The following is a 27,819-nucleotide window of genomic DNA, read 5'->3' as shown; positions in this document are numbered from 1 at the left end:
TCTGAGTGGGAAAGCAAGTAAGCGAGATATCCTATTGCGTCGGCACCTCACGGGCACCGGCATGGGCACGGCACTGGCACGGTTGGATATTGCGGTGCATTGAATAGCGACCGGCGTCTTCAAGAGTTTGGTCAAGGAAGAGACTGGCTGGATTATCGTCCATCCATTCAAATAGGATATGAAAGGGATTTTTGTCCGGAGAATTGAATTTTGGGCCATCAACTGGACGAATCCTGAAATGGATCGTGTTCGGAAAATCGAGATTGGAATAGGAATTGAAGTCGGGACCAGACGGATTTGGATCTGGATTTGAATCAACTGTGGTATATATACCCTGTAACGAGTCTTTAACGGGTCCATCCATCTACCGAGTACTTGAATACTGCACAGTCATATCGGGATTGCTGGCTGGCTCGCTAGTCAGTACCCTAAATACTCCCCCGAATCGTCTTCTCCTCGTAAGATTCCCGAGCCTTCGACATCCATCGCGGATTCACAGATTTCACAACCTCGCAAACACCCTCTTCAGCACCTCCCGTCCCTTGTACAGGTTCTCTACCCTCATCCTCTCGTTATCTAAATGCGCATTGTCGCTCGCCTGGCCCATGGGGAACATGGCGGCGGGGGCATCAAACTCGCTTTCCAAAAACGATATCGCGGGGATACTGCCGCCTTCGCGGATGAACAGGGGTTCTCTGGGGAGGGTGGATGGTGGGAAGAAGCCGGTCGTGGCGAGGGAGGAGGCGCGGCGGTGGGATGTGCGGGTTGGGGCTTCTGCTGCTGCTGCGGCTGCCGCCGCCGTTGATGATGACGAGGCCGCGGCGGACTTGGGGGGTGTAGACTTGGACAGTGTTGCTGCGCCCCTCTCTGTTTCAGGCGTATGATTGCCGCCCGCGGAGATCTTGAACGCTCGTTGCTGGTGGGCTGCGATATCTGGATTCCAGACGTCGATAATGGCGTCCTTTAGGGCCGTGTAGATCTCGCTTTTCACATCGGCAAGCCAGGGATCCGCCTTCGACGTGATGGTGACGGTCAGAGTATTCGAGCTCTGTAGCTTCGCAAATTCGGCTCGCAGATATTCTGTCAGGGATTGCGCAATCTGCTCGGCTGTCTGGGACGGGACTATTCGGATTGACAGTGTCGCCTTCGCAGAGCCAGAAATGGTGACGGCTGTCTTTGCTTCGGGCACTTCGATGCGGTGCACGGTCAGATTGGGATATCGCCACCGTTGCATGAGTGAGAGAGCGAAAGCCTTCTCATTCCTGATCTCTGGATGGCCCGGTAGGAGCGATGACGTGATGGATGCGTAGGCCTTTACTTCCGACTCAGACAGATCATCTACCGTGTCGTAGAAATCCGGAATTGTGACCTTTGTTCCAGAAGGGCCGACAAGGGCAGCAAGCAGAACCGTGAGGTCCTTGAGTGGCTCGTGCTGGACAGACTTGCCGTCCATCCCCGAATGCAGATCTGGTCGATTCGAAGTGACACTTACACTGGCATGAACAACTCCGCGCATGCCGAACGTGAGACAGGGAATGTGATCATCGAGCCAGTAACTATTGGATAGAAGAATGTAGTCCACGGGACCAATAGCGTCATGGGCAGATTGAACCGTCTGGCGAAAACCTCGAGAGCCAGCTTCTTCGTCGCCTTCAAGAAGAAACGTCACATTGCAGGACAATGAGTCGTGCTGGACTAGATCGGCCACGGCATAGATGGCCGCCAAGATGGGACCTTTGTTGTCGGTCACACCGCGACCGTAGAGATACGAGCTGAGTGGTTGAAGAACGAACGGATCCCCGTTCCACGTTGGATTTGAGCTGTTGGCGTCAAACTCGGCGTCGACCACATCGTAATGGCCATAGAAAAGGATCGATCGCGTGGATTCGGTATGTTTCGAGGCCGGAAATCTCGCGAGTAATATTGGATTGACACCTTCCTGGGGCGATAGGAGGCAGGTGGTCCCACCAAAGGCATTACATTTCTTGCGGAGAAAGGTGACGGCTTCGTGACAGTCCCGAACACATATTGGGTTCAAAGCGACTGTACGGTACGCCACAAACTCTCGAAGGGCGTTGACGAGTTCATCTAGCCATTGTTAGCATAATACAAGATGTTTGCACGTGGGTGGCAGGCTTACCATTGCTGCGTGCAGAAGCAGCTATGGAGACCTGAGAACCAGCTTTCCCGCTCCAAAAGGACACAAAGCTGTTGTTGCCTCCCGTAGCGACCATATCATGATCAGGGGTTGTTGTCAACCCCATCGCTAGAATCTTTCCAGCCGCCGCTTGCCACGATTCGATCTCTGCGAAATGGTCGTCGTACCGCTGATAGACGTCAACGGCTAGTTTCTCACCGGGTGATGGACTTACCTTGATCCATCCTTGGCTAGTTCCGCACAAGATACTCTCTACGCCTACCAGGATCTGACTGACATCGCCATGGCCCACCTGTAACCTTTGCACGAGTTGGTTTGATGCAAGATTGTAAATGTGAGCAATGCCATCCGACAAGCCAGCATAAAGGAACGAGCCTCTGTATGAGAGGCTCAACACATTAGAGTCTGCATTTTTGAATTTTGTGATCTGTTTCGGGCCAGATTCAGAGAGACCATCAATCGACCAGAGCTTGATGGTTCCGTCGCCACCCCCGGTGATGAGGACTTCTTCATCTCTGCCACGAGTAAAGAGCCCTTTCACCAGTAGCATACTGTAAATATAGCTTTTGTGGGCGTACGGCAGATAGTTGCTGCTTGGGACGGTCAGGACTCGACCACCCAGGTTGTTCCGTCCGCTGGTTGCGCCTTCTTCATCGGCAATGACATTAGCTATGCCTCCAGGTCCCAAGGAGTCAAAGAATCGATGTTGGCGAGAACCCGGTGAAAAGGTTAACGCGGGAGACTTGGCCGTGGCGTCAGTGCTGAGCCTGTACCATTGAATGCTGGCATTCTGGGCGCCCCAAAACAGAGTCTGGATCTTGGTCGAATGGACCACGCAGAAGACATCTCCGATTTCAAAATGCGAATAAAGAGAATACAGTCTCTGTAAAGACTCGGTGGACCAGACATTGACAATGGCATCGGCACCAGTGGAGAAAAGGAGCGACCTGTCGTCAGAGAGCGCGATGCTCAGGACACTCTCTTTGTGGGCAGGGACAGTAGCCAGCAGCTCGTACGTCTCGAGAGACCACACCACGATGTGGCCTCCTTGGGTGCCGGCAAAGATGACATCGTCGTCGACCGCAAGAGCCTGGACACTGCCAGGCGCCTTGATCTGGTGGAGAGGGTGTTTGACTGAAGTCGACGCAGGCCCGTCGGGTCCAGGGGTAACGGCCTCGTCCGAGAGTTCACCGGCTTCGGACTCGCTCGAAGGCGCGGAATATGATTTGTGAGGTGACCCGTTCTGCTTGACCGAATCAGTTGGGGCCATGGAAGAGACTAAGTAATATCAGATGATATGGAACAAAAGAGAAGACAAGGGCGGGCAATGGAGATGGTCGGGAGCTCGCACCTCCGAGTCGTCTGCCCAACGCCACGGACTTGGGCGCAGCTGCGGCGGCGGCTGCGGCTCGCTGTCGCCGATTTGGCACATTGTCGCACCACGATTAACAAGCTCGTCGACAGCGACCTTTGCGCTATTCCCTCAGGTGACGGCATTATAAATCCATCTTGCTCCTACTGTTACTTCAAGGAATCCTTGCGCACGGCTAGAGGAAAAATCCAGAACGAGTTTGTCCAGCATCCAACAGAAAATTCTGAGCACCAGCCACCTTCGCCTCTTTCGCCCTGCCGATGGCGTGATCGCGCATCAGCTCGCCAACAGCCTTGCCATCATCAACTACAACAGCAATTTCTCAAAATGACCTTTACCTTCACGCAGCCTTCAACACTCGGCCCCTTCAAGCCGACTCTCATTCTTCACGGGGGCGCAGGCTCGCTCTCCCGTGCAAATCTTCCCCCAGACCTCTATGCTCGTTACCGGACCTCCCTGATCAGATATCTAACAGTTACCCGTGATTTACTCAACTCGGGCACGTCCGCGCTTGACGCCGCATGTCATGCCGTTGCCTTGTTGGAAGATGACCCCTTGTTCAACTGCGGTCGTGGATCCGTCTTTACCGAGTCTGGAACCATCGAGATGGAAGCTAGTGTGATGGTTTCGTCGGTTGATCCCGCGGGGCCTCCTGCTGGTGGAATCAAACGGGCCGCTGCTGTCAGTCTCATCAAGAACACGAGACATCCGATTCTGCTCGCCAAAGAGGTTCTCTTGGAAGCAGATAAAGACGGTGGCTTGGGCGGCACGAGTACGATGCATTGCCAGCTGAGTGGGAGAGAGCTTGAGGAATGGGGTTGGAGGGAGAGGGCTCTCGAGAAGAAACCAGACCGTTGGTTCTGGACTAAAAAGCGCTGGGAGGAGCATAGGAGAGGTCTTCACCACGACGACACCTACTCGTTCAACAATCTCGTTGCCTCGCTCGATGCATATTCTGAGTCACCCTTTGAAGACGACGACGACTCCGAGGTGGATGAGATTCCGAGTCAAGGCACCGTCGGAGCCGTGTGTATGGATTCTTGGGGCAATCTCGCCGTGGCAACGTCGACCGGAGGACTCACCAACAAGAAAGCCGGGAGGATTGGCGACACACCTACCATCGGGGCCGGATTTTGGGCAGAAGCCTGGGAAGAAGAATCCGTTAATGTACCCCAGCTTCGACAAAGAGAGTCTTCCCGCAGAACTTCAGGACTCGGCAAACTGCCCGTCCTAGACCAAATCCTGTCCCAGGCAAACGAGTCCTTGGGGTCTTGCCTCAATCCATCCCAACCAGAACATCCATATCAACCGCTCAACGGAGCTCCTCCAGCATATTCCCCCTCAGCAAGTGCCTCATACCAACCTTATCCGTCTCCTCTCGTGCGACATCCCTCGTCATCTTCCACCCAACCAATTCGAAAACGTCGTCGCGCCGTAGCAATGAGCGGTACCGGCAACGGGGATTCCTTCCTCCGTCTCAACGCCGTACGCACCGTCGCCGCACTTTGTCGCCTCTCCGGTCCGCCCTCCGTATCGCTCGCCGATGCAGTCAGAACGGTCACAGGCCCCAATGGCGAGCTGCAACGCTCGGCCGGTGATCGCTGGGGACGGACCGGCGAAGGCCAAGGCGGCATTATCGGAATTGAAGTCATTGACGAGGAGCAGGAGGAAGAAGGCCCTCAGCCATGGGTGGCGGATGGCTTCAAGAAGCAAACAACCGAGGGGAAAATGCCCTCCTCCAAAAAGAAGAAGAGGGGCCACGTGGTGTCCGACTTCAATTGTGGCGGTCTGTTCAGAGCGTATTACGAACTTGACGAATCGGGCGTCGAGATGCCCAAAGTCATGGTCTTTCATGAGGAGTACTGACTGACTGCCAATCTATACACGGGTACAATGAATGGGCGACCGACTGATGAGCAGCGGCCAGAAGAAGAATAAGAAGAATAATCCAGATTTAGATTTAGACTTGGATTTAGACTACTCGTATAATGATAATTATAATCTAGAGCCACTTTGTCATATAGATTGTTATAAGATGAAATGGAAAGAAAGAGCCGCAGCGCGAAAATGATTGATGGACACGATACATATGACTTTTTCGTTTTGAAACACCAAAGATAGACTGGATTCTTCTCTGCGAAATTCCTCCCTTTGTTCTATTCTTCCAAAGACCCGACTGAGAGACACTGTCCCAAGAAGGCCTTTTAATCACCGCTCGTGACATTCTCCTGTGTATAAACCGCGGCGCTGTGGTTACATGTCTCGGCTCCCCCCAGCTTCTCTTTACGTCTCTTTGCTTGCCACTACAAAAAGCCTCGAGCCGGCTGGGTCACAGAGGCCAGTTCATATGATGACTCTACCGCTCGCTTTGAGAGTTCACTTTTGGCCGACACTGCGTCTTTCGTGTTCATCTGTAACGTCAATGCCGACATTAACTGTGTAGCAAGCGTCTCTGCCCCAATTACATGCGTGAGTTGCGTCACCCGAATTGGGATTTCTCGCTCATGAGAACCCAGTTGTAGGGCTCATTGGAGCCTAGTCGGGGATAAACAGAGAGATGGAGGAGGAGGTAGCTGATGCTGAAACGGCTCTATTCTCTCCGGTTTTTGTCGAAGCAGGCCCAAAACTCTCTGCTACCTGGATGTTCTCAAGACTGCCCGGATTGATGGCATCGACGACTCTCTTTTGCTCATAAAGATGGGGCTGTGTCAGCGCAATGACCTCCAAAGCGAGACGAGATCGAACACAGATCTAGATCTAGATTAGTATTCCAGCGTTCTCTTCATAGTGTCGTATATTCCTATGCATAGATTAGTCCCTGAAATTCTGCGCGGCGTGCCGCCGAATGACGGACTTACTCGCAATGTCTGGAATGTTAAATTTCTCAAAGATCAATCCTGGATGAGTACTCCAGCCCGTTACTCTGGCGACAGGAGCTTCCAGTCGAAGGAACGCCCCTTCTTGTATACTTGCAGCGACTTCGGCTCCGACGCCTGCATTGTACATGCTTTCGTGCACAACAACTGCGCGACCTGTCTTGTTCACGCTTTCCATGATAGTGGCTCGGTCCCAGGGATAGATGGCCCGCAAGTCGACGAGCTCGATGTTCAGACCCTTGATTTCCTTCTCCAAAGCTTCAATGGCAGCGGAGCAAAGGTACAACGGTTGTCCGTAAGAGATGACTGTGAGATCTTTGCCTTGCTTTAGGACCTCGGCTTTGTCTAGTGGCAGAGTGTATGGGTCTCTTGGAACAAATTCCTCGGCAGCGCGGTAAAGAACTTTTGGTTCCATAAAGATGACTGGGTCGTGGGAGTGAAGGATAGACGCGGTGAGCAGTCCCTTGGCCTGGCTTGGTGATCGAGGCATGACAACCCGGAGACCGGGGACGTGGGTGAATAGCGATTCTGGACTTTGCGAGTGGTACAGGGCACCGTGGCCAACGCTACCGCAGGGCATTCGCACGACCAACCCTCCACAGTTGCCCCCCGTTGCGCCTTCTCTGTACCGGAACTTGGCTGCTTCGTTGACCAACTGATCAAAGGCTGGAAAGACGTAATCTGCAAACTGGATTTCCGCAACAGGTTTCATGCCCTCAGCCGCACAACCAATAGCAAAGCCAACAATCCCTTGCTCGGACAGCGGAGTGTTGAATACTCGACTGGTGCCGAACTCGTCTGTCAAGCCCTTGGAACACCGAAATACACCACCGAAAGCCACGTCTTCGCCGAACAGGAGCACATTCTCATCGCTCTTCAAAGCATGATGAAGGGACGCGTTAATGGCGCCATGGAGGTTCACCCAGTCGACCGGAGCATCTTGAGAGAGTCCATAGGCAGTCCGGGCACTGTTCTGTGATTGGTGAAGGACGGCCGTCCTTTTGAAGTCGATGGGCTTGTTCAAACGAGCTTCGGATGATGCTTGACTGGCGTGTCGAAGCTGGGTTGACGGCTTCAATGCTCTGAAAACCACGTTGAGCCTCCGACCAGCAAACATATTGGAGAACACGACAAGCGTATTGAGTTGTGTCAGAGCCAAATGAGAAGGGAAGCCAGACATTATGAAGGGGTTTGCTGGTAGATGGTGGAAGCCGACGATAAGCGCACCTGCACAGCGTTTGTAGCCGCCTCCGGACATCGGCAAACGGGGGCTTCAACCCACGTGGGGAGCCTCGCAAAAGTTTCCCGATTCAGCATTCCAAAGCACCCAAGGCCACTAAGGACAGTGAACCATGACGCGGTACGGCGTCCAGCGCGGGACGAAGCTTGGTTTGCCTGGTAACGAGTAGATGCACTTCTTGCGACTCGGTACCAACGCAAGCTTTCAACATCGTCAAATAGGCATTTAGTAAGTTCAGACTTCACAGCCGCACCACGCCGCTCCATCCTCTTCCTCCACGCAGTTCCCTTTCCGCCAATCATTTCTCTATTTCACACAACGCAGATCTACAGCAGCTCACCTTCAACCCCCTCACCTTTGTCCGTTTCGTTACTGTCTTTATCTGTACTCTCCACAAAGACCATACACCGCATTCACCTTAGAGGCTAATACAAAAGAACGTCCCCAAAACCTCACCGATCACACCGGGCAGCGAATCGAACAGAACCGGGTCGAAGCATTCTACAAGTCGAGGTTGAAAAGCTACATCTATCTGCGAAGATGTCGGAACCAGCATAGCGGACCTGGTCAAACTATGCAACCACAAAGATCAAACCCCTCTCTATCTGTGCGGCCCATCGTCTTGGGGCTCGCCAAAATCTTGTTCCTCTCCCTTGGGCAGATACCCATCGTTCGAGCTGCCCCGGTCTACGCGGCGAAGCTATTCGCTGCCGCCGAAGAACAGGAAGGGAAAGATCCCGATGACCCGAGCCTATGGATATACTTGACTGTGGCCGCAGTGCTTGTTTTGTTGGGAGGGGCCTTTGCCGGGTTGACGATCGCGTTGATGGGACAGGTGAGTCAAACACAAGGAAAATAGATTAGGCAGGCACTGATACCGAGTCAAAGGATGAAATATACCTACAAGTCATAAAGGATTCTGGTGAAGGAAAAGAGAGAGCGCATGCTGCCAGGGTGCTTAAGCTGCTCCGGAAAGGAAAGCATTGGGTCCTGGTCACATTGTTATTGAGCAATGTCATCACCAACGAAACTCTTCCCATCGTGCTAGATCGGTCGCTGGGCGGGGGGTGGCCGGCCGTCCTGGGATCGACCGTCTTAATTGGTATGGCCCCCTTCAGCTGACCGTGCCGTCCCATCTCGCTAATTTTCTGCGCAGTCATTTTTGGTGAAATTGCTCCTCAGTCCGTCTGCGTCCGTTATGGCCTCCCGATCGGCTCCTGGATGGCGCCATTCGTCCTGATCCTCATGTACATCTTGGCCCCTGTGGCATGGCCAACCGCTAAACTGCTTGACTATCTCCTCGGGGAAGATCACGGAACAGTATACAAGAAAACGGGGCTGAAAACATTAGTGTCCTTGCACAGAAGTCTTGGAGAAGCCAGTCAACGGCTCAATGCCGATGAAGTGACAATAATCAGTGCTGTTCTCGATCTAAAGGACAAGCCGGTCGGGAGCATCATGACGCCAATGGACGACGTCTTCACTCTGTCCCTCGACGATGTTCTAGACGAATCCACCATGGACGACATTCTGTCACAGGGCTATTCGAGAATACCCATCCACCACCCAGATAACGACTCCAACTTTGTGGGCATGTTGCTGGTCAAAATGCTCATCACATATGATCCAGAAGACGCGAAGCCTGTCCGGGACTTTGCTTTGGCAACTTTACCAGAGACTCGCCCCGACACTAGCTGTCTGGACATTGTGAACTTCTTTCAGGAAGGCAAATCCCACATGGTCCTTGTATCGGAGTATCCTGGAGAAGATCACGGCGCCCTTGGTGTGGTAACCCTGGAAGACGTCATTGAAGAGCTGATTGGTGAAGAAATCGTGGACGAATCCGATGTATTTGTCGATGTGCACAAAGCCATTCGACGAGCCATGCCTGCGCCGACCAGGCGTATCCCAAAGACGTATTTCCTTCCGGATGAACCCTCGACTATCAATGGCGCCGCCCCAGACTTGGCCAACATCGACGAAAGTGAAATACTCTCCCCCGAAGACTTGCAGAGAGCGAAGACGGCGGATAATCCACCGCAGAAATCAAAAGGCCTGGTTGCTGCTAGAAGACGCTCGAGCGCAGGAAACAGCGCGGCTGGAGACAGCAAGGCTGGACGAAGAGCCGCCAGCACAGATGAGATCAAGGAGCATCTGAAGCACCTTGGGCCGTCCAACCTGGCGAGTAGGCCGAGGTCAACTCGGTATAACACGGTCAAGATCAAGCCCGGCAACAGCACAGCGTCCAAGGAGGATGAAACTCGCGTGACTCCAGTTCGCCGGATCTCTGAAAATGTTTCGGAATATCAGAGTGGCATTGGTGAAGGCATGCTCAGCTCGGGTGGTAAGGTCGCCAGTGGTGGCGTGCAGGCCTTGAAGCAGGGTCATGGCTCTATTTCGGGTTCACCGAATGAAAGGAGGCTACACCATACAATCCAGACGGAATCAACACACGAACAAGAATCTAACCATCATGATGGAGCAAATGACGTTCAACAATCCAGACCACCTGCGAGGACTCTTGAGAGCCAGAGCACCATTGGTAGCTTGCCCGACTCACGAACTCCGTCGAGAAGCCCCTATTACCACTCTAAGGGTCCAGCCCGAAGTGGTAGTATCACAGAAAACATTGTCGACACTAACGGTTTCCGAAAGATTGTGCTTGAGATGACGTCAAGCAGCGAGTCGAACGAGGAAGAAGAGAACTCAGGAGCCAACAAAGGACATCACGGGTATGATGAACGCAGACACCTATCTGGGGTAAAACTACCGGCCGGCAGCAATGAACATGCTCCTGAACCCCATGATGATGACTCGAAGAAGAAAAAGCGCAGACGACGGAAGCATGGCCATGGAAACAGAAAAGGGGAACGTGAACCACTGTTAGGCGACTAGTAGAACTGGTGGCCACTACAAAAAAGGAGGGCAACATGGTGATATCGTTTCGATTGTGCTGCCTTCGATATTCGGTCTGGACCATGTATTTCTCAGAAAGGACACAGAACTAACGCCAAGGATACATTGCGAGGCTGTGAGTAAAGGTCTGGCAGAAACAGCGTGAGGCATTGAATTCACCTGCTCTGAATAACAGTCTTCATTCACTAGACTGTTTATTCACTGTCTTGAATTGAATCACAACAAGCATAACACGACACGCCTCTTGTAAGTCCCTGAGGAATCTCTTTTTGTTTTCCCTGTCTTCCTCTCTTTGTCCTCCTTACTCCTTTGTCTCTTCCTGCTCCTCCGCTGTCTCCCCCTGCGCCCTTGTTAGCGTTGAGGCACGACACCTGTTCAAGATCTCCAAGGGACACCTTTTCAAAATCTCCGTGCAAACACATTTTACCATGGAGCCCGAGATGGACAACGTTTTCACCATCCGCGGCTATATCAGAGCTGCCAGAGCCCAAACCACGAAAGAAGACGTCGAAATTTTCAAAAATACGCTAATCAAGCTCTGCCTCCTTTTCTTCGTCTACCACCTCGGTTGCAATGAAGTCCTCTCCTCGTTTTACCAGACCTTGGAGAACCCCAGAGAGGGTCTCCCAAAGCTGAAGACCTCGGCGTCGACTTACCTCCAAAATGTCATCAACACCATTAAAGCCAGCTTCCTGTTGCTACTTATGGCACAGGTGTTGGGCGTACCTGGAACCACGACTGTGTGTTGCGGCCTGCTCGTGTTCTCCTTTCTGCAAGAATGGCGGCCCGCCATAGCAAGAATTTTCAATATCCTCACGCCAATTTTATCCAGCTTCCTTCACAAGTGTAAGGACTGCCTTGATCCGATCGCGTTTGCTGTGAGACTGGCGGTCCTCGCCCACAGACTATACTGCGTCATCTGGCAGTTCGGCGCCTACATCGTCAACAGTCTTCCTTGGAACACTCTCAAGAACACTTTTCTCTCAGTCACTTGCCTAGTCTTCAGATGTCCTTTCTTCGCTTTTGTCGATTTTATTTTAGAGCTCAAATTTCGAATGAGTGGGGGTCGAGAGGACCTCAGAAAAGTGTCGAGAGAGAGAGAGGAGCTCCGTGGAACGGTGGCGCGGCTTAAAGACGAGAATGCAGCTCTTCGACTCCTGCAAGCGAAGCCCAAGGACAATCAAGGAGTTTGGATACGTGAGCGGCCGTCCCCTTCAGGACAGCAGTACTCGTTCCAGTTCGAGCAACTCCGGAAGCATCGCCAGCAGAGTCAAGCGGCGCACAAGCAGAGCCAGCGATGGCAGAAGTTGTTTGAAGAGCGCCAAGCCCGTATCGACGAGCTCGAGGCCAACGACGCCGACGCGGAGGCTCGCGTCATAGCTGCCACCGCTCATAGAGATGAGCGCATCCGAGCCTTAGAGGCCGAGATGAGGACCGCTGCCGCTTCGGCGGCTTCGGAAGTCAATGCCTTGATGTCGGCTCTTGAAGCTGAAGAGGCCGAGTCTCATAGACTCAGGTCTTCTCTTGAGGCTGGAAAGGCTAAGTCTGGCAATCTCGAGTCTCTCCTGGAATCTGTGAGGGTGGTCTCTCAGGGACTAGGTCAGGATGTTGCTGCGGTTCGGTGCGCGACCGACGAAGCGTCAGCACTCCTCGACAAGGTGAGGATGGAGGCGGCTGAGGCCGAGAGAGCGGCTGCGAGCCGAGTTCGCGAACGGAAGGACGCTGAGATCAGCGTCCTGAAGAATGAGCTGGCAGAGGCACAGGCCGATGCCGTCGCGGTTGTCGTCGTAGACACCGCAGAGATTGGTGTCCAGACCGATCTTGCTGCTGAGGCATCTCCGGTGAACAACTCGGTAGATGTCAATGACGCAGGCACTCAGACCGAGTGCATCAGTTTGGACATCCAGTCTCAGCTCGAAGCGTCCGCGAAGTGCGGGTCCAAGCTGCTGGAGACGAAGAAAGCCCTCGAGGAGAGAGGCAAGGAGCTGCTGGACACCAAGAATGCCCTCGAGCAGAGAGGCATGGAGCTCGCCAGTTTCCAGCACGCATGGAAGAAAACCTCAGACACCCTCATTCAGTGCAATGAGCATCTTCAAAGGACACTGAAGGAAGCAAGCGAGCTGCGTTCATGCAACAATCGAGGCAACCAACAGTTGCAGCTGACCCAGCGAGAGGTCCAGCAGCTCAAGGAGATATTGGCCATCCGCGAGGAGCAAGCCAAGAGCATCATGAACCAGCTTCAGCGGTGCCAGCAGAGGGATCAGCAGCAGCAGCCGGTTGCTCAAGAAGTTCAGTACTGGAGAGAACGCACGGAAGCAATCTCAAATGAGATGACAAGACTGCGAGCCGAGCACGTGGAGGTCAAAGGAAAACTGGAAGAAATCCAGCAGAGATTCAAGGCCGGCGCCAGCCACTTCCATAACCTGCAGCGAGACGCGACGCAACAATTGGAGGCAAAAGAGAAACGGGAGAAGGAATTGGAAGCTGAACTCGCGCGCGCCAGAGACGTGCAGCGTCTGGATTACAACAGCCAAGTCGAAAGCCTCCAAAAGCAGGTCATGACCAAAGATGAAGAGATCCATGGTCTCCGACGGCAGCTTGATCAACAAAACATGGCTGCAGAAGTGGCAGTGAACACCCCTAAATCTGGCAGGATCGGTGTGTCTCCCTTCCCGACGCCAACAAAGACTCCGATCATGAAGGTCCTAGAAAATACAGTCCTAGAGCATGAAAAGGACAAGAAGAGACACGCCCTTGAAAAAGAGCAGTTTGAACGAAGAATCGCGGCGCAAGCCACGGACATCGTGACACTTCGGAATACGAACGATCACTTGGAGGAAAAGAACGATCACCTAGAGGACGAGAACCAGAGACTGCAGACCGAGATCAAGAAGCTCCAAGACCAAATTGAAGGAAATGCCATGACTGTTGGCTTTGCTGAAGCTTTCCTCGAAGAGGACAAAGAGGAGGTTAAACAAGCCCAAGAGGAGGCTGAAAGTTGGAAGACGCAGTACGACGAGGCGCAGGCGTCAGTGCAGAATATGCAGCTTGATCTGCAATTCAAGGAAGGCCAGGTGGATGCAGCACGCATGGAAGCAAAACTGTACAAGACGCAGGCACAGAACCTGCAAGTGGAACAAGCGCCCATACCACAGCCTGATCACCTCCCGTCCTTGCGGCAACGGCCAAACAAGCGCATCGCGAGCGAAGACCTCAAAGAGGAACTCGAACAACCAGTGCAGGAGAGAAAGAAGATCATGGCAAGAGGCCATTACCAAGGTCAGCTAACTGAAGCTCGACGCCCACAAGCTCCGATAATCCAACCCCCTCAAGCGCAAACATTCCGACCTCAATACCGGGCAAATCCCCTCTTTCCCCGAGGGTCGGGAATTCCGCTGCAGCTTCCACAGATACAGGTCACTCAACCTCAACAGGCGCCGATTACGCAGACCGCGTGGCAGGAGGATGAAGAAGAAGCCGAAGAGAAGACGGACGACTCATCCATCATCTCGGAAGAAGAATGAAGCGCAGAAACTGTTAGACAGATATCTCAGACCCTACAAAGGCAATCGCAAGGCGATCAAGAAAGAACCGCCCATTCAGATTTACGAAGAACCAGAAAGAGTCGAGGGGACTCGGTGGAGGATCATGGGATATTCGAAGTGATGCAGATTTATCGCATGTCGACAAGTAGTCACAAGGCATTCAAAAGAAAAGAGTGCATGGATCAGACAAATGGAAAAATGAGAGTCAACGCCGCCTCGACGGAGGATTAGGGGATATTCAAACCCGATACGACATGTATCGCAAGTCGACAAGCGATGACGGGGTACTCGAAGAAATCAGAGTGCACTGTGACATCAGGGATATAAATCCAGATCGGTACACAATCAGCAATCTCGAGGCATTCCAAGAAAAGAGTGCACTCAGAAACCAGTGAAATAATCATGGATCGACGACGACGACGACGACGACGACGACAACACCCAGCCACAAGGCATTCCAAGAAATGGGGTGTATCAGAAATCACGAGGCGTTCAAAGAAAAGAGTGCATTCAGAAACCAGTGAAACCACAAAGAGTCACAACAGACTCGGGGGAGGAATGGAAATATGGGATCACATATCACAGATGATACCAGCTGGCAAAGGCAAAGGCAATCGGCAACAAAGGGCATTGGCATTTAATCAATGAGCAAAGAAAGTTCATGGATTCGGCAGGCATATCAAACCACCAAAGTTTTGATAGAGACAGGAGGAGGAGGGCTGGCTGTAGGCGCCCAGATGAATCACGGGTGGTTCGGTGGACTTGGACATGTATACAAAAGAGTCGAGAACGGACTTGGCCGAGGATGTACAGGGAAAGGGAAATGGAAAGGAAAGCAAACCCAGATGCTATTACTCAGTTGAGAAGATGGTGAAGTGAGTGACTGATTGAATGCCTTGATTCCCTGCCTCGATGATGCTCGGTGCTCGGTGCTCAATATGAGAGCCAGCAAGCACCAAGCCAGCCAGATAGACGGAAAAGAAAAGAAAAGAAATAAAGATCTTTGGACCAACGTGACGCTTCTGTTTCTCGCTCACTGTAGCCTCGCTTTGTTGTGGATGGTCTGGACGGGTGGTTCGGTACCTCCGGCGTACTGGTGACCTTTCAAGTTTCAACAGAACTAACACTCTGCCTGGACTCTGACAGTGGGTGACAGTTTTGAAAAAGCGCATTCCGTCGATAAAAAGCGCGTGCCCGCGCTCGAGAGTCAAGAGTGAAACACGCGCCGGAGTTGCGAAAAGCTCATTCTTCATTTCACCCCATCTGTTCACCCATTCATGAATCTATCCGTCCTTCCCTCCCTTCCATCCATCCACCCTCTTCCCATCTTCGTTTGCCCTCACACGGAACAAGACAGACAGACTACGCCGGGCTACACGACGGGCAAGGCAAGTCAAGTCAACTCGGAAGTCAAACTTACTCAAGTCGCCCAAGTCGATTCCCACCGCCGCCGCCGCTGACGGATCTCCTCTACTTCCCGAACCCGCCCTCGAAATCCCCTCGTGTGACCCTCTCCAGGTTGATTGCCGCGGACACGTATGCCAGGTGACTGAATGCCTGCGGCGTGTTGCCCAGCTGTTCGCCAGATAGCGCGATTTCTTCGCTCAGCATGCCTACTCAGGAAAGCGCAGCAGTGCGCGGGGAGTCAGTCCAGGTCAGATCAGGTCAGGATCACGGCGGATGGAGGTATATCGGAGGGAAAATTGGATGGGTGAATGCCAGACAGAAAGAGCCACTCACCGACGTGATTGCGGAAATTCGTGACCGTTTCAAACATGGTGTTCGCTAGGTCGAGGTACTTGGAGTCATATTTTGCCGCGCGAATCAGGGACTCGATGAGCCACAATGTGCACATCACGAAGGTGCCTTCGCGGCCACCGACGCCTAGCACTCAGCAGCATCAGCATCGACAAGTGGTTGATGACAAGAGCAAGGGATAAGGTAAGAGGCTGGATACCCACCATCATCAGTCTGCTCGTGATCATACCGAAACACAAACCCGGCGCTCGTGAGTCCTCCTTTTTCCGGCGTCCGCAAGATCCGGTCCAACGTGCCCACAAACTGCGGATCATTCGGACTCATGAAGAAGACCAGTGGCGCAATCAACACCGCGGAATCCAACGTCGTGTTCGACTCGTAGCTCTGCACGAAGCTGTTCATCTGATAGTTGAACCCTTTCTGCATCACCTCCTCGTAGATCGTATCTCTCGTCTGTAGCCATTTGTTGCGATTGGGACAGGGGAAGTTCCTCTTCTCGGAGAGACGAAGAGCGCGGTCGACAGCGACCCACAGGAGAATTTTCGAGTAAGTGAAATGCTGCTTGCGGCCGCGGACCTCCCAGATAGACATGTCTTGTTCGGTCCAGACTTCGCAGATAAAGTCGGTGAGGTAGCGGATGTCAAGCCACTGGGCATAGAAGATGGGCTTGCCGTGTTTGTTGAACAGGTAGATCGAGTCCATGAGTTCGCCGTAGATGTCAAGTTGGACGTGGTCGGTGGCGGCGTTGCCGATGCGGACGGGAAGGCTGTCTTGATACCCACCGAGATGGTCGAGCGTGAGCTCCGGCAGACACGTCGAACCGTCGATGCTGAACATTAGAGGGAGGTGGTGCCTCTCGCCCGCAGAGGCTTCGGCAATCTTGCGCCATTCGGCAATGCGGGCAAAAATGAAGTTGATATACGCTTCGGCTTCGGCCGGAAAGCCCATTTTGAGGAATACGTACACTGTGAAGCTGGCGTCCCGCACCCAGGAGTAGCGGTAGTCCCAATTTCGCGGCCCGCCTACGGCCTCTGGGAGAGAGAAGGTCGGTGCCGCGACAATGGCGCCTGTAGGATCATATGTCAGAAGTTTGAGGATGAGCATGCTCCTTTCGACTTCTTGCTGGAAGCGCCCGCGGTAAAGGCAGGCGCGCACCCAGCTTGTCCAGAACTTGTAGGCCTCATTCTCGAGGTTCTTTACAAGATCGTTTGTGAGATGTGGAGCGACGTGACGATTGCACATGATCATGAAGATCTGTTGGCCTTCTTGGAGGTCGAAGCGGGCGCGGAACGCTCGTGGTTTGATATCAGTGCTGACGCCTTCGTTGAGCTTGATCGGCTGGAACATCTTTTGTGGTCCATTAACCGGTCGGTCGTGTGTGCAGTATGTGGCGTGGAATTCTGGAATGTCGCCACATCCATCCCTTTTCTTGTCGTCGGGAACCCAAGCAAGGGACTGGTGATAGGTGCCATCCTCGCTCCTGACTTCAGAGACTCGCATGGAACCCTTGTCTCGTGCATAGTCAGGTCGGGGGCACAGTTCGATATAAATGGACATTTTCCCGCGGACGCACTCTAGCTTCCTCACCAGGGTGGACCCGCTCCATTTCTCTCTCAGGACTTTGTTGTGTTTGGAAACGGCAAAGAAGTCAGTGAGATTGACCACGCCATCTTCGTCAATCCACTTTGTTTGAAGGAGGTTAGAAGATGTCCGATAGTTCTGTTTGCACACTGTACTGCTTTGCGGGCTGATCTTCCAATGCCCCCCGCCGCCATTGGTTGTGTCCAGGATGTTGGCGAAGATAGATGGGGAGTCAAAGTGCGGCCAGCACATGAAGTCAATGCTCCCATTCTTTCCAACGAGGGCGCAGGTTCGCATGTCACCGATGAGTCCATAGTCTTCAATCTGGAGGGGTTTCGCCTGTCGTGATATTTCACCCATGATGAAGCCAAACGGGTTATGGTATCTGGGGCGAGGATGAAAGAGTTAAGGAGCGAGATGGCAAGGAGGGATTGAAACAGGCAGGTGAGCAGGGTACCAAAGCAAAAAGGAAGAATCTGGGAGGGGGAACCGCCCGAACGTCGAGAGTTTCGCATTGGATCACGGGGACATACCAAAAGAGACAAATACGGATGACTAAGGAGAAGGGAGGGCAGATTGGCAGAGTTGACGCCCAACAGCAAAACTAGTGCCTGGTATTTGCCTGATTCATCAAGTCACACTGGCCAGCTACGTATCAGTCATTGGCACGTAGGATGAAGTAATCTTTCGACTTGATATCGGTTGAAATCTGTGGCAGTTGTTCATCGATCTCATTTGAGGTTGTTGTTGATAGACCCTTTACGTACATAGTGGCTCGGATAAACCGTTCCGGCGCTAAAGTATGTGAGATCACGTGCACACCCAAACTGGTCTATTCGGGCTGTTATGGGCTTAGCAGCTGACTTGCTCACACCAGATCTCCATATCACCCCTGTCTCTCAATCAAGTGCGACCCTCATGTCTCACGAGCCATCATCTTCGTCCATACCCGTCATATCTTGTCAGTTGGTCCCGTCTCTCTCTCCGTTCTTACTCTGGGCCTCAGGCTACCAGCCATTCATTCATAGTCCGCCGCTCTTTCCACCCTGCGTCGCTTTCCAATGACTTGAATGCGCCCTTCCGTATTCCCACTTTCCTGCCACGTCTCACGCCCTTCCCATGGACACGACTCCCTACCGTGACCGCGCTTCTAGACCTGCTGTCGCTCCACCTACGACTACCTCTGACGAGGACTCACTGTTTATAAATCCTCGTCGTAAGTACAAACGGCGAGGTACTGGCTCCATCTCCGACACCAAAAGCGAAGGCTCAGAAGATGAGGCAGGTTCCTCCATGTCGGAATCAGAAGAACACGAACTAGGGCTGCTGGACTCAGATGTGGACGCCGATGATGACGGAGAAAGTGGCTTGAACCAACATGAAAGACGCAAATACATCAAAAGAAAGAGGCGGCGTGACGGGCTGGATGCGAGAATTGCTGGCACAACCGGTTTATCCAAAGACGAGGCACGAGAAGCAGACAAGAACGTCGTTCGCAATCTGGTCATCAATGCCGTCCTCATCGGCCTGTGGTATTTCTTCTCTCTGTCCATATCCATTGTGAGTCTCAAGTGATCCTATTTCTGGCAACCACTGACCAGTTTGGCAGTACAATAAGATGATGTTCTCCTCCGATCACCTCGATTTCCACTTTCCGCTCTTCGCGACCTCGCTACACATGGTTGTCCAATTCATCTTGGCCTCTTGTATCCTGCTGATATTCCCCTCCTTACGACCGTCTCAACCCCATCCTCGAGTATACGGAAACGAATCACACCCCTCCAAACCACTTGTCACACCTCTATTCTATTTTACGCGATTAGTGCCCACCGGTACGACGACATCTCTCGACATCGGCTTGGGCAATACCTCTCTTCGCTTCATCACCTTAACATTCTACACCATGTGTAAATCCTCGGTCTTGATCTTCGTTCTTGTGTTCGCCTTCCTCTTCCGACTTGAAAAGCCGTCTCTCAAACTCATCCTCATTATCCTCACCATGACCCTTGGAGTGCTCATGATGGTCGCTGGCGAAACGGCCTTCCACGCACTCGGATTTGCGTTGGCCATGTCCGCCTCTTTCTTTTCCGGCTTCCGATGGGCCTTGACGCAAATCCTCCTTTTGCGACATCCTGCCACCTCCAACCCGTTCGCCACGATGTTTTTCATCGCCCCCATTATGTTCGTCACGCTATTCTTCATCGCCTGCGTCTCTGAAACTCCATCTGCAGTCATCACGGGCATCGTCCTCCTAGTTAGGGAACATGGGGTCGCCAAAGCTCTACTTCTTCTGGTAGTTCCAGGGTGCATCGCGTTCTGCATGATCGCGAGCGAATTCACACTACTTCAGCGCACCAGCGTCGTCACTCTCAGCATCTGCGGCATCTTCAAGGAAGTAGTGACCATCAGTGCAGCGGGGATCGTCTTCCATGACGAGCTGTCTATGGTTAACATTTCTGGGTTGATAATCACCATCATCAGCATCGCGAGCTACAATTACTTGAAAATTGTCAAGATGAGAGAAGAGGCCCGAGAGAGATTGAAGAAGAAGGATGAGCAACAGTATCGCGAGTTAGATGATGAAGATGATGACGAAATCAGTAACGCCGTAGCTGCCGACTCGGCGTTACTGCGTGATGGCACCGCTGTTGTACGCGATCCAAATACGAGCTCCAGTTCAGCTTCCAGGTCCGATTCTATGCCGAATGGCGTTCTGGGACCTTCGGCGAAGAGAAAGGAAAATATGGAATAGAATTCTTTGTTTGTTGGCATTGGAATTTTCGTATGTTTTTGTTGAGAGAAAGGAGGAGTGGAAGTTGCACTTGTCCACAGCAGGTCCGTTGCAATGCGATCCGTGGAAGTTTTATTCCAGCAGCCCCTAAGTCCTCTGCCTAATAGTGTTTGTATTCCTCCAGCCTCACATGTCTCTTTAGGGCCCCGTGAGTCGCAGGGGTTAACCTTCCTTTTACAAAGAAACGACGTGGGACTTTGGAGTTACTCATCTCAGTAGAAGAGGCGGCGGTCTCACGTGTCAGGCTGGCAAAAGATACCGAAGTACGTAAAGGGTTGAACCTAACCTGATTAATCATAGCTCAATTGGCTCTGGACTACTAAGTTCGTACTCTGTTGCGGGGAAATGGGCTCTAGGTTGGACTTCAGCACAAACGGAACGACAGAAGGACGAGACTACCAACATCAGGTATGTAGCCTGGGTTTTCTTGGGGGAATAAAAAGTTTGAGTACCCGCAGCCCATCAGTCTGTCGGCACGACGTCATCGTTGTCGCTATTTTCGTTGAGCTCTCAGACGCTTCCATTGAGACTGAGTTGGATCTAGGCGCACACAGAGACATTGAAAGAGATGGCTCCTCTCTCTGCGTCGCAAACCCTTGAGATCCCGCCGTCCCCGTCCTCGTCGACAGTCTGCCTCTACATCATCGATACCGGAGCGCGGCTATGGGGTTTGCCGGGCTCGTCCATGATGGACCCTGTGCTTCCAGGCTTCGAGAAAGGAGAGGATGTCAAAGTGCCCTCGTACGCATTCTTGATCCACCACCGACAAACTAACATCCGCCTACTGTTCGACCTGAGCCTACGCGCGGATTGGGAGTCTGCTTTCCCGCCCGCGTTCGTGCAGGGAGTGCGGAGAATGGGGCTGAAAACCGAGGTCGGACGAGACGTCGCCGACGTATTGTTGGCGCATGGCGTGGATCTTGCCGAAATTGATGCTATTATTTTGAGCCATCATCACTTCGATCATACAGGAGACGTGGGCAGATTCCCGACCTCGACCGAAGTCCTGGTTGGGCCCGGCTATCGGAAGGCTTTCTTGCCAGGCTGGCCGGCGAATCGTAGACAGTTTGAGACAACCTCGGACCTATACGAGGGTCGTCGGACGATTGAGCTGAACTTTGCGCACGATAACCCAAAGGTCTCATCTATTGGAGGCTTCCTTGCTCATGATTACTTCTCCGACGGGAGTCTCTACATCCTCTCAACCCCTGGTCATACCATCGGCCATCTCTCGGCGCTGGCACGCACGACGACCTCCAAGAATGGCGGCGCGTCGACATTCATATTCCTGGGCGGCGATATCGCCCACTCACAGGCCGTGTTCAGGCCCAGCGCAAAACACCCGCTTCCAGCCGTGATTCCCACGCCAAATGATCGACCCTTCACATCTAATACCAGCCACCAGAGCGAACACATCGCCCAGATGCACCGCCTCTACTCCGAGCCAGAGGGTCAGGCGCTGTCCCGAACGACGCCGTTCAGCAAAGTCGCAGGCCCGGAGCACGATCTCGCCGAGTCGCAGCGTAGTGCAGACAAGCTGGCGGACTTTGACGGCGCGCAGAACATCTTGACCATCCTGGCGCACGATGCGAGCCTGCAGGGTGTGCTCGAGTTCTTCCCCAGGAAGGCCAATGACTGGAAGGAGAAGGGGTGGAAGAAGGAAGGGCATTGGCGATGGCTGGCGCCATGTCTGCGAGACCATGCGTCATCAAAACTGTGAACTATCTCCCAAAGCAAACTTTGCCGTTGTCATTTCCGTCGTAGAAAAAGAATAACTCAAAGTTGGCGGACGCTGTGAAATAGGGCAAGACTCTGCAAAGTGATCTCATGCTGAGGAGCTAATAATATGGTGCCGTTGCAGCAGCAGCATAAGAGGCAAGGTCCAATTATCCCGCCTGAAAGCCGCTCTATTCAGCGCCCGTCAATTTTGTTTTCTTTTCAAATGTACCATGTACACCCATTTCGTTTAGCGCAAGAAACACTATAACCTGATGTTGGATTTAGTAGCGGGCCTCATAGGATATTCTATCTCCGAGTAGGAAACTAACACAACAAGACAAGAATGATACCAGCTTGAGGATGAAAAGTCACGAACAGTCTCCCATGAACATTTTGAAAATATCGACGCATGTCATCCGTGTCAGCCGCTAATAAATCTTCTCGCTGCAAGTGTCAAAGCCCGTCCCACTGCATCCTCGCTCATTAGGGCCATCGTGTAGACCCCAGCCATTCTGCGAGATGCACTCAACCGGGCCTTCGTTACACTCTTGTGTTCCATCTTGCTCAATTGCGATATCGAGTTGTTTGTACCTCTTTATCAGCGCCTTGTGCCTCTCATCGGCAGTCTCAGGAGCCCAGATGTGACAAGGATCTTTCTTATCGTACGCAATATTGTCTGGAGGTATGTGAGAGGAGATAAGAATATCGTCTTGGCGTTTAACTAGGCGATTTCATTCGGATTCGGCGTAATGAAGAGAGTCGATGTCACCCTTTAAATCGATCGGGATAGAACGGTCGTCTGAGTGAGCTACCGCAGTCGTCGCCACAGCTTTGACAGTTCTCGATTCGAGGAGGTGAGGGAGCAATCCGGGTCTCTTGCCTGGAAGGTTCGCCCTGACACGGTGCACGAGCGGTTGCCTGATAAGCCGCATAATGAACGTTTCTGTTCAATTCATTAAGGAAGAGACTTTGCCTCTAGGTAGCTGAGCCTTCATAAGTTACCGAATGCTGACCTCGACTTCGGTGCACCCTAAGCACGGTGGACCAGGGACGACGAAGTACTCCTCGCTGACGGAATGGACCTGGAACCTATCCTCTGCGTCGTGTTGGATGACGACGGGCCAAACTGCGTGGACATAGAGGGTTTAGAACGGAGTGCAGATTTTCATTTCTCGATGTCTTTGATGTAGTGCCTGGCCAAATGCACATAGTCCTAAGTGTGCCGGCAGCAGGGCCCCGTATGTCATGCCGGGTACAGGCGCTCGTTGTCCAGACTGAAAGGGCTCAAGTTCCACTGTGGCGTTCCAGCTAGCCATGTGGTATCACACTCGAACAACCCTGAGTTCAAGAACATGTCGATGTCTGACATTCCAGGTAGTCTATTCGAGTCTCCATCATCACCGGCTGGACTGAGACCAACGTCTGCTGCTCGGGACACATACCTAAATGCAGGACAGCGACTTTGGTGTGTAGCCGATTTCCGAACGGTCTTTTCCGGCCCTCCTGAGAATGCATTTGCGTGGACAGGCTGCCTGTCACTTGAGCTCAGAGATTTGGGGAGTGTTTTGAGTCGTTCATAGCTGCGCTTGACATTGATGAATATGGGGCACAGTAGGGAATATAGGTCGTGCCCTTTAGGCTCCTCGAGCGTGGATCCTGTAGCACGCTCCAAACGGTAGCATAGAAGGTCGAGATATATGTCCAGCTTGGCATCATCCCGAGCGACTCGAGTGTCCCATTCGGGGAGCCGGGGAATGCCCAAGCACAGACGATAGAGATAAGCTGTGTTGCATATCAAAGCCCACCACTGCAGAATTGACAACTTTGGGTATTCCTCAAGAGGCAGCGAGAGGAATGTCTCGAATGCTTTCGAAGCAGAATGCAGACAGAACATCAAACATTCTCGACGGCTTGTAGTCAGGAATATCTTTTCTTCCGAGTCACTCGACGGCGGCGGATTGCAGGGATTCAAAAGGTTCATTTCATGGCCATATGAAGCGGCGTACAAGCGTGCCAAATTCAGCGACACACATTCTGACTGCTCTTTTGGCTGGATCTTGTCCAGTGTCTCTTGAGACTTCTTCAGATTGGCCTCCATCTGACCTGGAGTGATCGGACTTGAATAATCAAATTTTGTGGGCAGGTAGGCACGGTGTTGGTCGTTTCCCAACACATGGGTTTCAAGGAGTGGTGCTATCATAGTATCTGTAACGTACTCGGGCTCATCTGAGAGCGACCGGGCGCATCGCAGAAGGTAGTCGGTGCAATGGAAGTTGCTCGGTTTGCACCATATCCAAGACGTTATTGTGGCAAGGCAATAGCATCCAACGTATGCACGTCTAGCAGACCTGCTGTAGAATTGATCACTCGTTGCATCAAGAAGTAACTGGTCCTCAAGACTCTGTCCTCGTTCAAGTGCGCTCAATGTGGCCGTTTCTGGAGGCCGGTCGAGTTTCAAGTCGACGCAAATGCTGATGGCGATCTGAAGTGTCTGGTAGAACTGCTGCTTGATAGGAATGTAGAAGAAGTGGTACCAGCCCAGGTAGACAATCAGGGCCATAAGGAGATCGATGCTCCTCTCGCCATCAATCATGACTGTCCGTAGGATTTGGTCTCGGAAGCTCTTTTCAAGCATTCTTTGTAAGTCCTTGTTCTCATCGGACGAGACCATGAGTATAGCATGTAGGGTGAATGGTTGGTTTGCTGCTAGTTCCTCGATCGAGACCTTTTCAGGTGTGAGGACGAATGGGGAATACGCGCACATTTTCTGGTATTTCGATAGATATGAAGCCACTTTGTCTGGCGCAAGGACGACGTTTCCGAATAAACGTTCTCCGGCAGGCATATGTTGCGTATTGCGCACGTCGTGGATGTTAGGCGTATTGGCGGTCGAATAAGCACACCCGACACGGCCGCTTGGATCCTCGTAAAGACCAGTACCAGAGCCAGTACAACCATTGGCACCACCAAATGATATCCAGCTCCCAGACGTGCGCGACCTTTGCAGATTTGCGTCATTTTTCGTCTCGAGGAGGCTGCTCTCGGGTTGCGCTCTCAATCCGGCCACTTTCGCTTGCCGCCCGGTCACGTTTTCGAGGTCACCGGGAATCCCCCGCTTCTTCCGTGGTTTCCCTTCCTCGAAGACGCAGCGTGCTCCCGATCGCTTGCACTTTTGGCAGATGTCATCCCTCTCCACGCAAGGTAGGCACCGGACCTTGAGATCGCGGCAGGGTTTACAAGCACGCTCTGCCTTTTTGATCCTTCCGACAACGTTGTTCATGATGCACCACGTTGGTGGAAGCGCCGACTAGACACCGCACGGAATGCGACGCGTGCGTAAAAAAACTCAATGGGCGCTTCACCAGAACCTGTTGTCTTGTATCTTGCAGTTTGTCCTGTCCCGGGCCGAGTTCGATGATAAAATAAAACGCGGAACGTGAAAGTCGCCGGTAACTGTTGTAATGACGCAAGAATGGAATGCTCGGACGTCCGTGTCGCGAATTGATACGTGTAAAACGGCTGTAATATTCTTACACTCATTGGACAAATGACGCAGCCAAAATCCAGCTGCTGCCGCTGGACCGAGTTGCACCTCACATCGTGGTTACTCTACCATTTGACCAGGGGGATCCCATGGTAAATGCTGCCGCCCCATCACACCTATTAGGCCAGAAGCCGCTTTCGACGTACATTGAGAGCAAGACACGGACCAGCTATCGGAGACAGCACCAAGACGTGAATGGTCTCTCTGCACAAGTGCTGCTTTGACTTCGACTCGAGCACACTGTCTTCAGTACAGAACGAATGGCGAAGATTGCTAAACAAATGTGGAGATGCGCGGAACGGGAAGACCAAACTGGAATACTTGTGCATGCTGATACTCAAGGTCCGTGGTTCCGCGATTCTTTTTAGTACTTAAAGCCTTGTTTCGGTGTAGAAATCTATAATCAACTCGGCAAGCTCTTAATGGTTGTGGTGTCTCAACAGCATTTCCAAAGTTTGCTTCCAGAGTTCGCCCCAGTGTGACCTGGTCAATCGAACACAATCCGCTATGAAGAACCAACCAAGAAGATACGGTGTAATTTTGTACGACGGCTTCCAACTCATCGACGTTTGTGGGCCACTCGACGTCCTCAACAGCCTTTCAGCCCGCGTCCCAGGCATCAGCCTTTCGCTCATTGCCGAGGATACCTCCCCAAAGTCCACCATCCCCAAAGAATGGCCTGCTAATATGGGCATGTCGCCTTTTTCAACGTCGCAGACCTTGCAGCCTACTCACGATTTCAAGACTGCCCCCGAACTCGATGTCCTCATTGTCCCCGGAGGCATGGGCTCCTTCGACCCAGCTAGAACCGGCAAACCCAATCCAGCCGTGGTTGACCCAATCGTCGAATTCGTCCGGGATCGATATCCAAAGTTGAAATATCTGCTCACCGTCTGCACAGGGTCTGGGATCGTTTCCCAGACCGGCCTGCTTGATGGCAAGAGGGCAACTTTGTTCAAGGGAGCGTGGGAGGTCATTCCCAAGTGGCGGCCGCAGGTTCAATGGCAGCCGAGGGCTAGGTGGACAGAAGAGGGGAACATATGGACATCTTCCGGAGTGTCCAGCGGCATAGACTTGATGTTTGCTTTTGTGAAGCATATTCATGGCGATGAAATTGCCCAGGACATTTCAGTGTGGATGGAGTATAGCAGGCAATTGAATCCCGACGATGATCCGTTTGGGATCACCGTTGCAGAAGAACACAAGTGAGACAGGAATCAACTGCGCTACCTTTAGCCATCGATGGGAATGCTGATCGACAGTACTTTCTCATCGATATACTGCCCGTCTCCTTGCGTGGCAAATAACAGACATATTCAATGAGAATCTCGGTTCTTGGCTCTCTTCATCTCATATGCGTCGGGCACTTTTCGTGTCCAAAGTGGCCGTTTCCAGGCCAGTCCAGCGTGTTCTGCGGCGTCGTAGGTGAGATCCGAAGTGGACCTGGCCATTTCCCCCTCATCTTTCTTTTCCTGCTTGCCAGGTCGCGCCAGCATGTAATACGCGTGGCGGTCTAAGGGGATAGCAAATCTGGCAGCACCTGCTGGTTGGACTGCCCCGGTCTCCGATGTTTATTGGTTTTCCGTCCTTGGTATCTACCGTCTCAACTTGCTACGTCTGCTGAATGGCAATTGTCGAGAGCCGCTGCTGAAAGTGGAGGAAATACCGGCCTACCAGGTAAACACTACCTTGTGTCGATGAGCAGGAGTGCCAGTGCATTCTGCATCTTCGGCTGCGCCCACATTATCTCTCTATTCTGCGCCACTTCAGTGATCAGTGACCGGCGATCGGTTCGTATTCATGAGCGCACCGCCTTCGGACTGTTGTGTGGCGCTGTGTGGCCGTCGAAGATCTCCGGAGATATTGCTGGCTGGGTGCATGACGAGGCTGGGCATTTTCTGGGCATTGCGAAGAACTCCGTCCGGGGCAGTGAACGCCAAGCATGGCCCCCACGGCACTAGCTCGTATTTTCTCGTATTACTTAACGCGCTAGGTACCGAATAGTCGTTTGAGCCATCAGGCCACTCTCCATGCGAACAAATTCCATACTTGGACTTGACTTGCCTTGTCAAGATTGTCGATCACCTTGCGAAGTCAACTTGACCACACGAACTAGGAATACAGAAGTCACGAGGCATCCTTCGGTAAGCTTTTCAGTTTTTATGATAGCATTTTGCGGGCCGGCCTAAGACGAGCATCTGCAGGCTCCCCGTGTACCCATGGAGGTAGACCTACTTGCAGGAAGCAGTCTTCGATGGGCAAATAGTCTACGAACCACAGAAGATGCATGAAAATGTGAGAACAACCATTATTGACAAC

The 27,819-nt window shown here is 52.5% G+C and overlaps 10 protein-coding genes across 10 annotated transcripts; 6 read left to right on the top strand and 4 right to left on the bottom strand.

Moving 5' to 3' along the window:
• Positions 1 to 502: 502 nt before the first annotated feature.
• Positions 503 to 3,428, bottom strand: Z519_09209 (uncharacterized protein; the record flags this gene model as incomplete). Its single annotated transcript, XM_016766933.1, has 3 exons — positions 503 to 2,088; positions 2,141 to 2,327; positions 2,373 to 3,428. 3 exons carry the CDS (start codon positions 3,426 to 3,428, stop codon positions 503 to 505), a joined length of 2,829 nt encoding a protein of 942 aa, XP_016617231.1.
• A 429-nt stretch (positions 3,429 to 3,857) lies between these two features.
• On the top strand, positions 3,858 to 5,396 carry Z519_09208 (uncharacterized protein; the record flags this gene model as incomplete). Its single annotated transcript, XM_016766932.1, has 1 exon — positions 3,858 to 5,396. The coding sequence occupies one exon, from the start codon at positions 3,858 to 3,860 to the stop codon at positions 5,394 to 5,396; it is 1,539 nt and encodes a 512-aa protein (XP_016617230.1).
• A 945-nt stretch (positions 5,397 to 6,341) lies between these two features.
• Positions 6,342 to 7,586, bottom strand: Z519_09207 (uncharacterized protein; the record flags this gene model as incomplete). Its single annotated transcript, XM_016766931.1, has 1 exon — positions 6,342 to 7,586. One exon carries the CDS (start codon positions 7,584 to 7,586, stop codon positions 6,342 to 6,344), a length of 1,245 nt encoding a protein of 414 aa, XP_016617229.1.
• A 634-nt stretch (positions 7,587 to 8,220) lies between these two features.
• Z519_09206 (uncharacterized protein) lies at positions 8,221 to 10,541 on the top strand (the record flags this gene model as incomplete). Its single annotated transcript, XM_016766930.1, has 3 exons — positions 8,221 to 8,481; positions 8,535 to 8,748; positions 8,803 to 10,541. 3 exons carry the CDS (start codon positions 8,221 to 8,223, stop codon positions 10,539 to 10,541), a joined length of 2,214 nt encoding a protein of 737 aa, XP_016617228.1.
• A 449-nt stretch (positions 10,542 to 10,990) lies between these two features.
• Positions 10,991 to 14,086, top strand: Z519_09205 (uncharacterized protein; the record flags this gene model as incomplete). The annotated part of the gene is made up of 1 exon (XM_016766929.1): positions 10,991 to 14,086. One exon carries the CDS (start codon positions 10,991 to 10,993, stop codon positions 14,084 to 14,086), a length of 3,096 nt encoding a protein of 1,031 aa, XP_016617227.1.
• A 1,491-nt stretch (positions 14,087 to 15,577) lies between these two features.
• Z519_09204 (uncharacterized protein) lies at positions 15,578 to 17,806 on the bottom strand (the record flags this gene model as incomplete). The annotated part of the gene is made up of 3 exons (XM_016766928.1): positions 15,578 to 15,720; positions 15,848 to 15,991; positions 16,069 to 17,806. The coding sequence occupies 3 exons, from the start codon at positions 17,804 to 17,806 to the stop codon at positions 15,578 to 15,580; spliced, it is 2,025 nt and encodes a 674-aa protein (XP_016617226.1).
• A 759-nt stretch (positions 17,807 to 18,565) lies between these two features.
• Positions 18,566 to 20,198, top strand: Z519_09203 (uncharacterized protein; the record flags this gene model as incomplete). The annotated part of the gene is made up of 2 exons (XM_016766927.1): positions 18,566 to 19,006; positions 19,056 to 20,198. 2 exons carry the CDS (start codon positions 18,566 to 18,568, stop codon positions 20,196 to 20,198), a joined length of 1,584 nt encoding a protein of 527 aa, XP_016617225.1.
• A 607-nt stretch (positions 20,199 to 20,805) lies between these two features.
• Z519_09202 (uncharacterized protein) lies at positions 20,806 to 21,957 on the top strand (the record flags this gene model as incomplete). The annotated part of the gene is made up of 1 exon (XM_016766926.1): positions 20,806 to 21,957. One exon carries the CDS (start codon positions 20,806 to 20,808, stop codon positions 21,955 to 21,957), a length of 1,152 nt encoding a protein of 383 aa, XP_016617224.1.
• Positions 21,958 to 23,199: 1,242 nt separating this feature from the next.
• Positions 23,200 to 25,236, bottom strand: Z519_09201 (uncharacterized protein; the record flags this gene model as incomplete). Its single annotated transcript, XM_016766925.1, has 1 exon — positions 23,200 to 25,236. One exon carries the CDS (start codon positions 25,234 to 25,236, stop codon positions 23,200 to 23,202), a length of 2,037 nt encoding a protein of 678 aa, XP_016617223.1.
• A 771-nt stretch (positions 25,237 to 26,007) lies between these two features.
• On the top strand, positions 26,008 to 26,709 carry Z519_09200 (uncharacterized protein; the record flags this gene model as incomplete). The annotated part of the gene is made up of 1 exon (XM_016766924.1): positions 26,008 to 26,709. The coding sequence occupies one exon, from the start codon at positions 26,008 to 26,010 to the stop codon at positions 26,707 to 26,709; it is 702 nt and encodes a 233-aa protein (XP_016617222.1).
• Between the last annotated feature and the right edge of the window lie 1,110 nt (positions 26,710 to 27,819).

Source organism: Cladophialophora bantiana (assembly GCF_000835475.1).
Source record: "Cladophialophora bantiana CBS 173.52 unplaced genomic scaffold supercont1.14, whole genome shotgun sequence".
Taxonomy (NCBI): Eukaryota; Fungi; Ascomycota; class Eurotiomycetes; order Chaetothyriales; family Herpotrichiellaceae; genus Cladophialophora; species Cladophialophora bantiana.
This window is presented reverse-complemented; position numbering and strand designations above follow the sequence as displayed.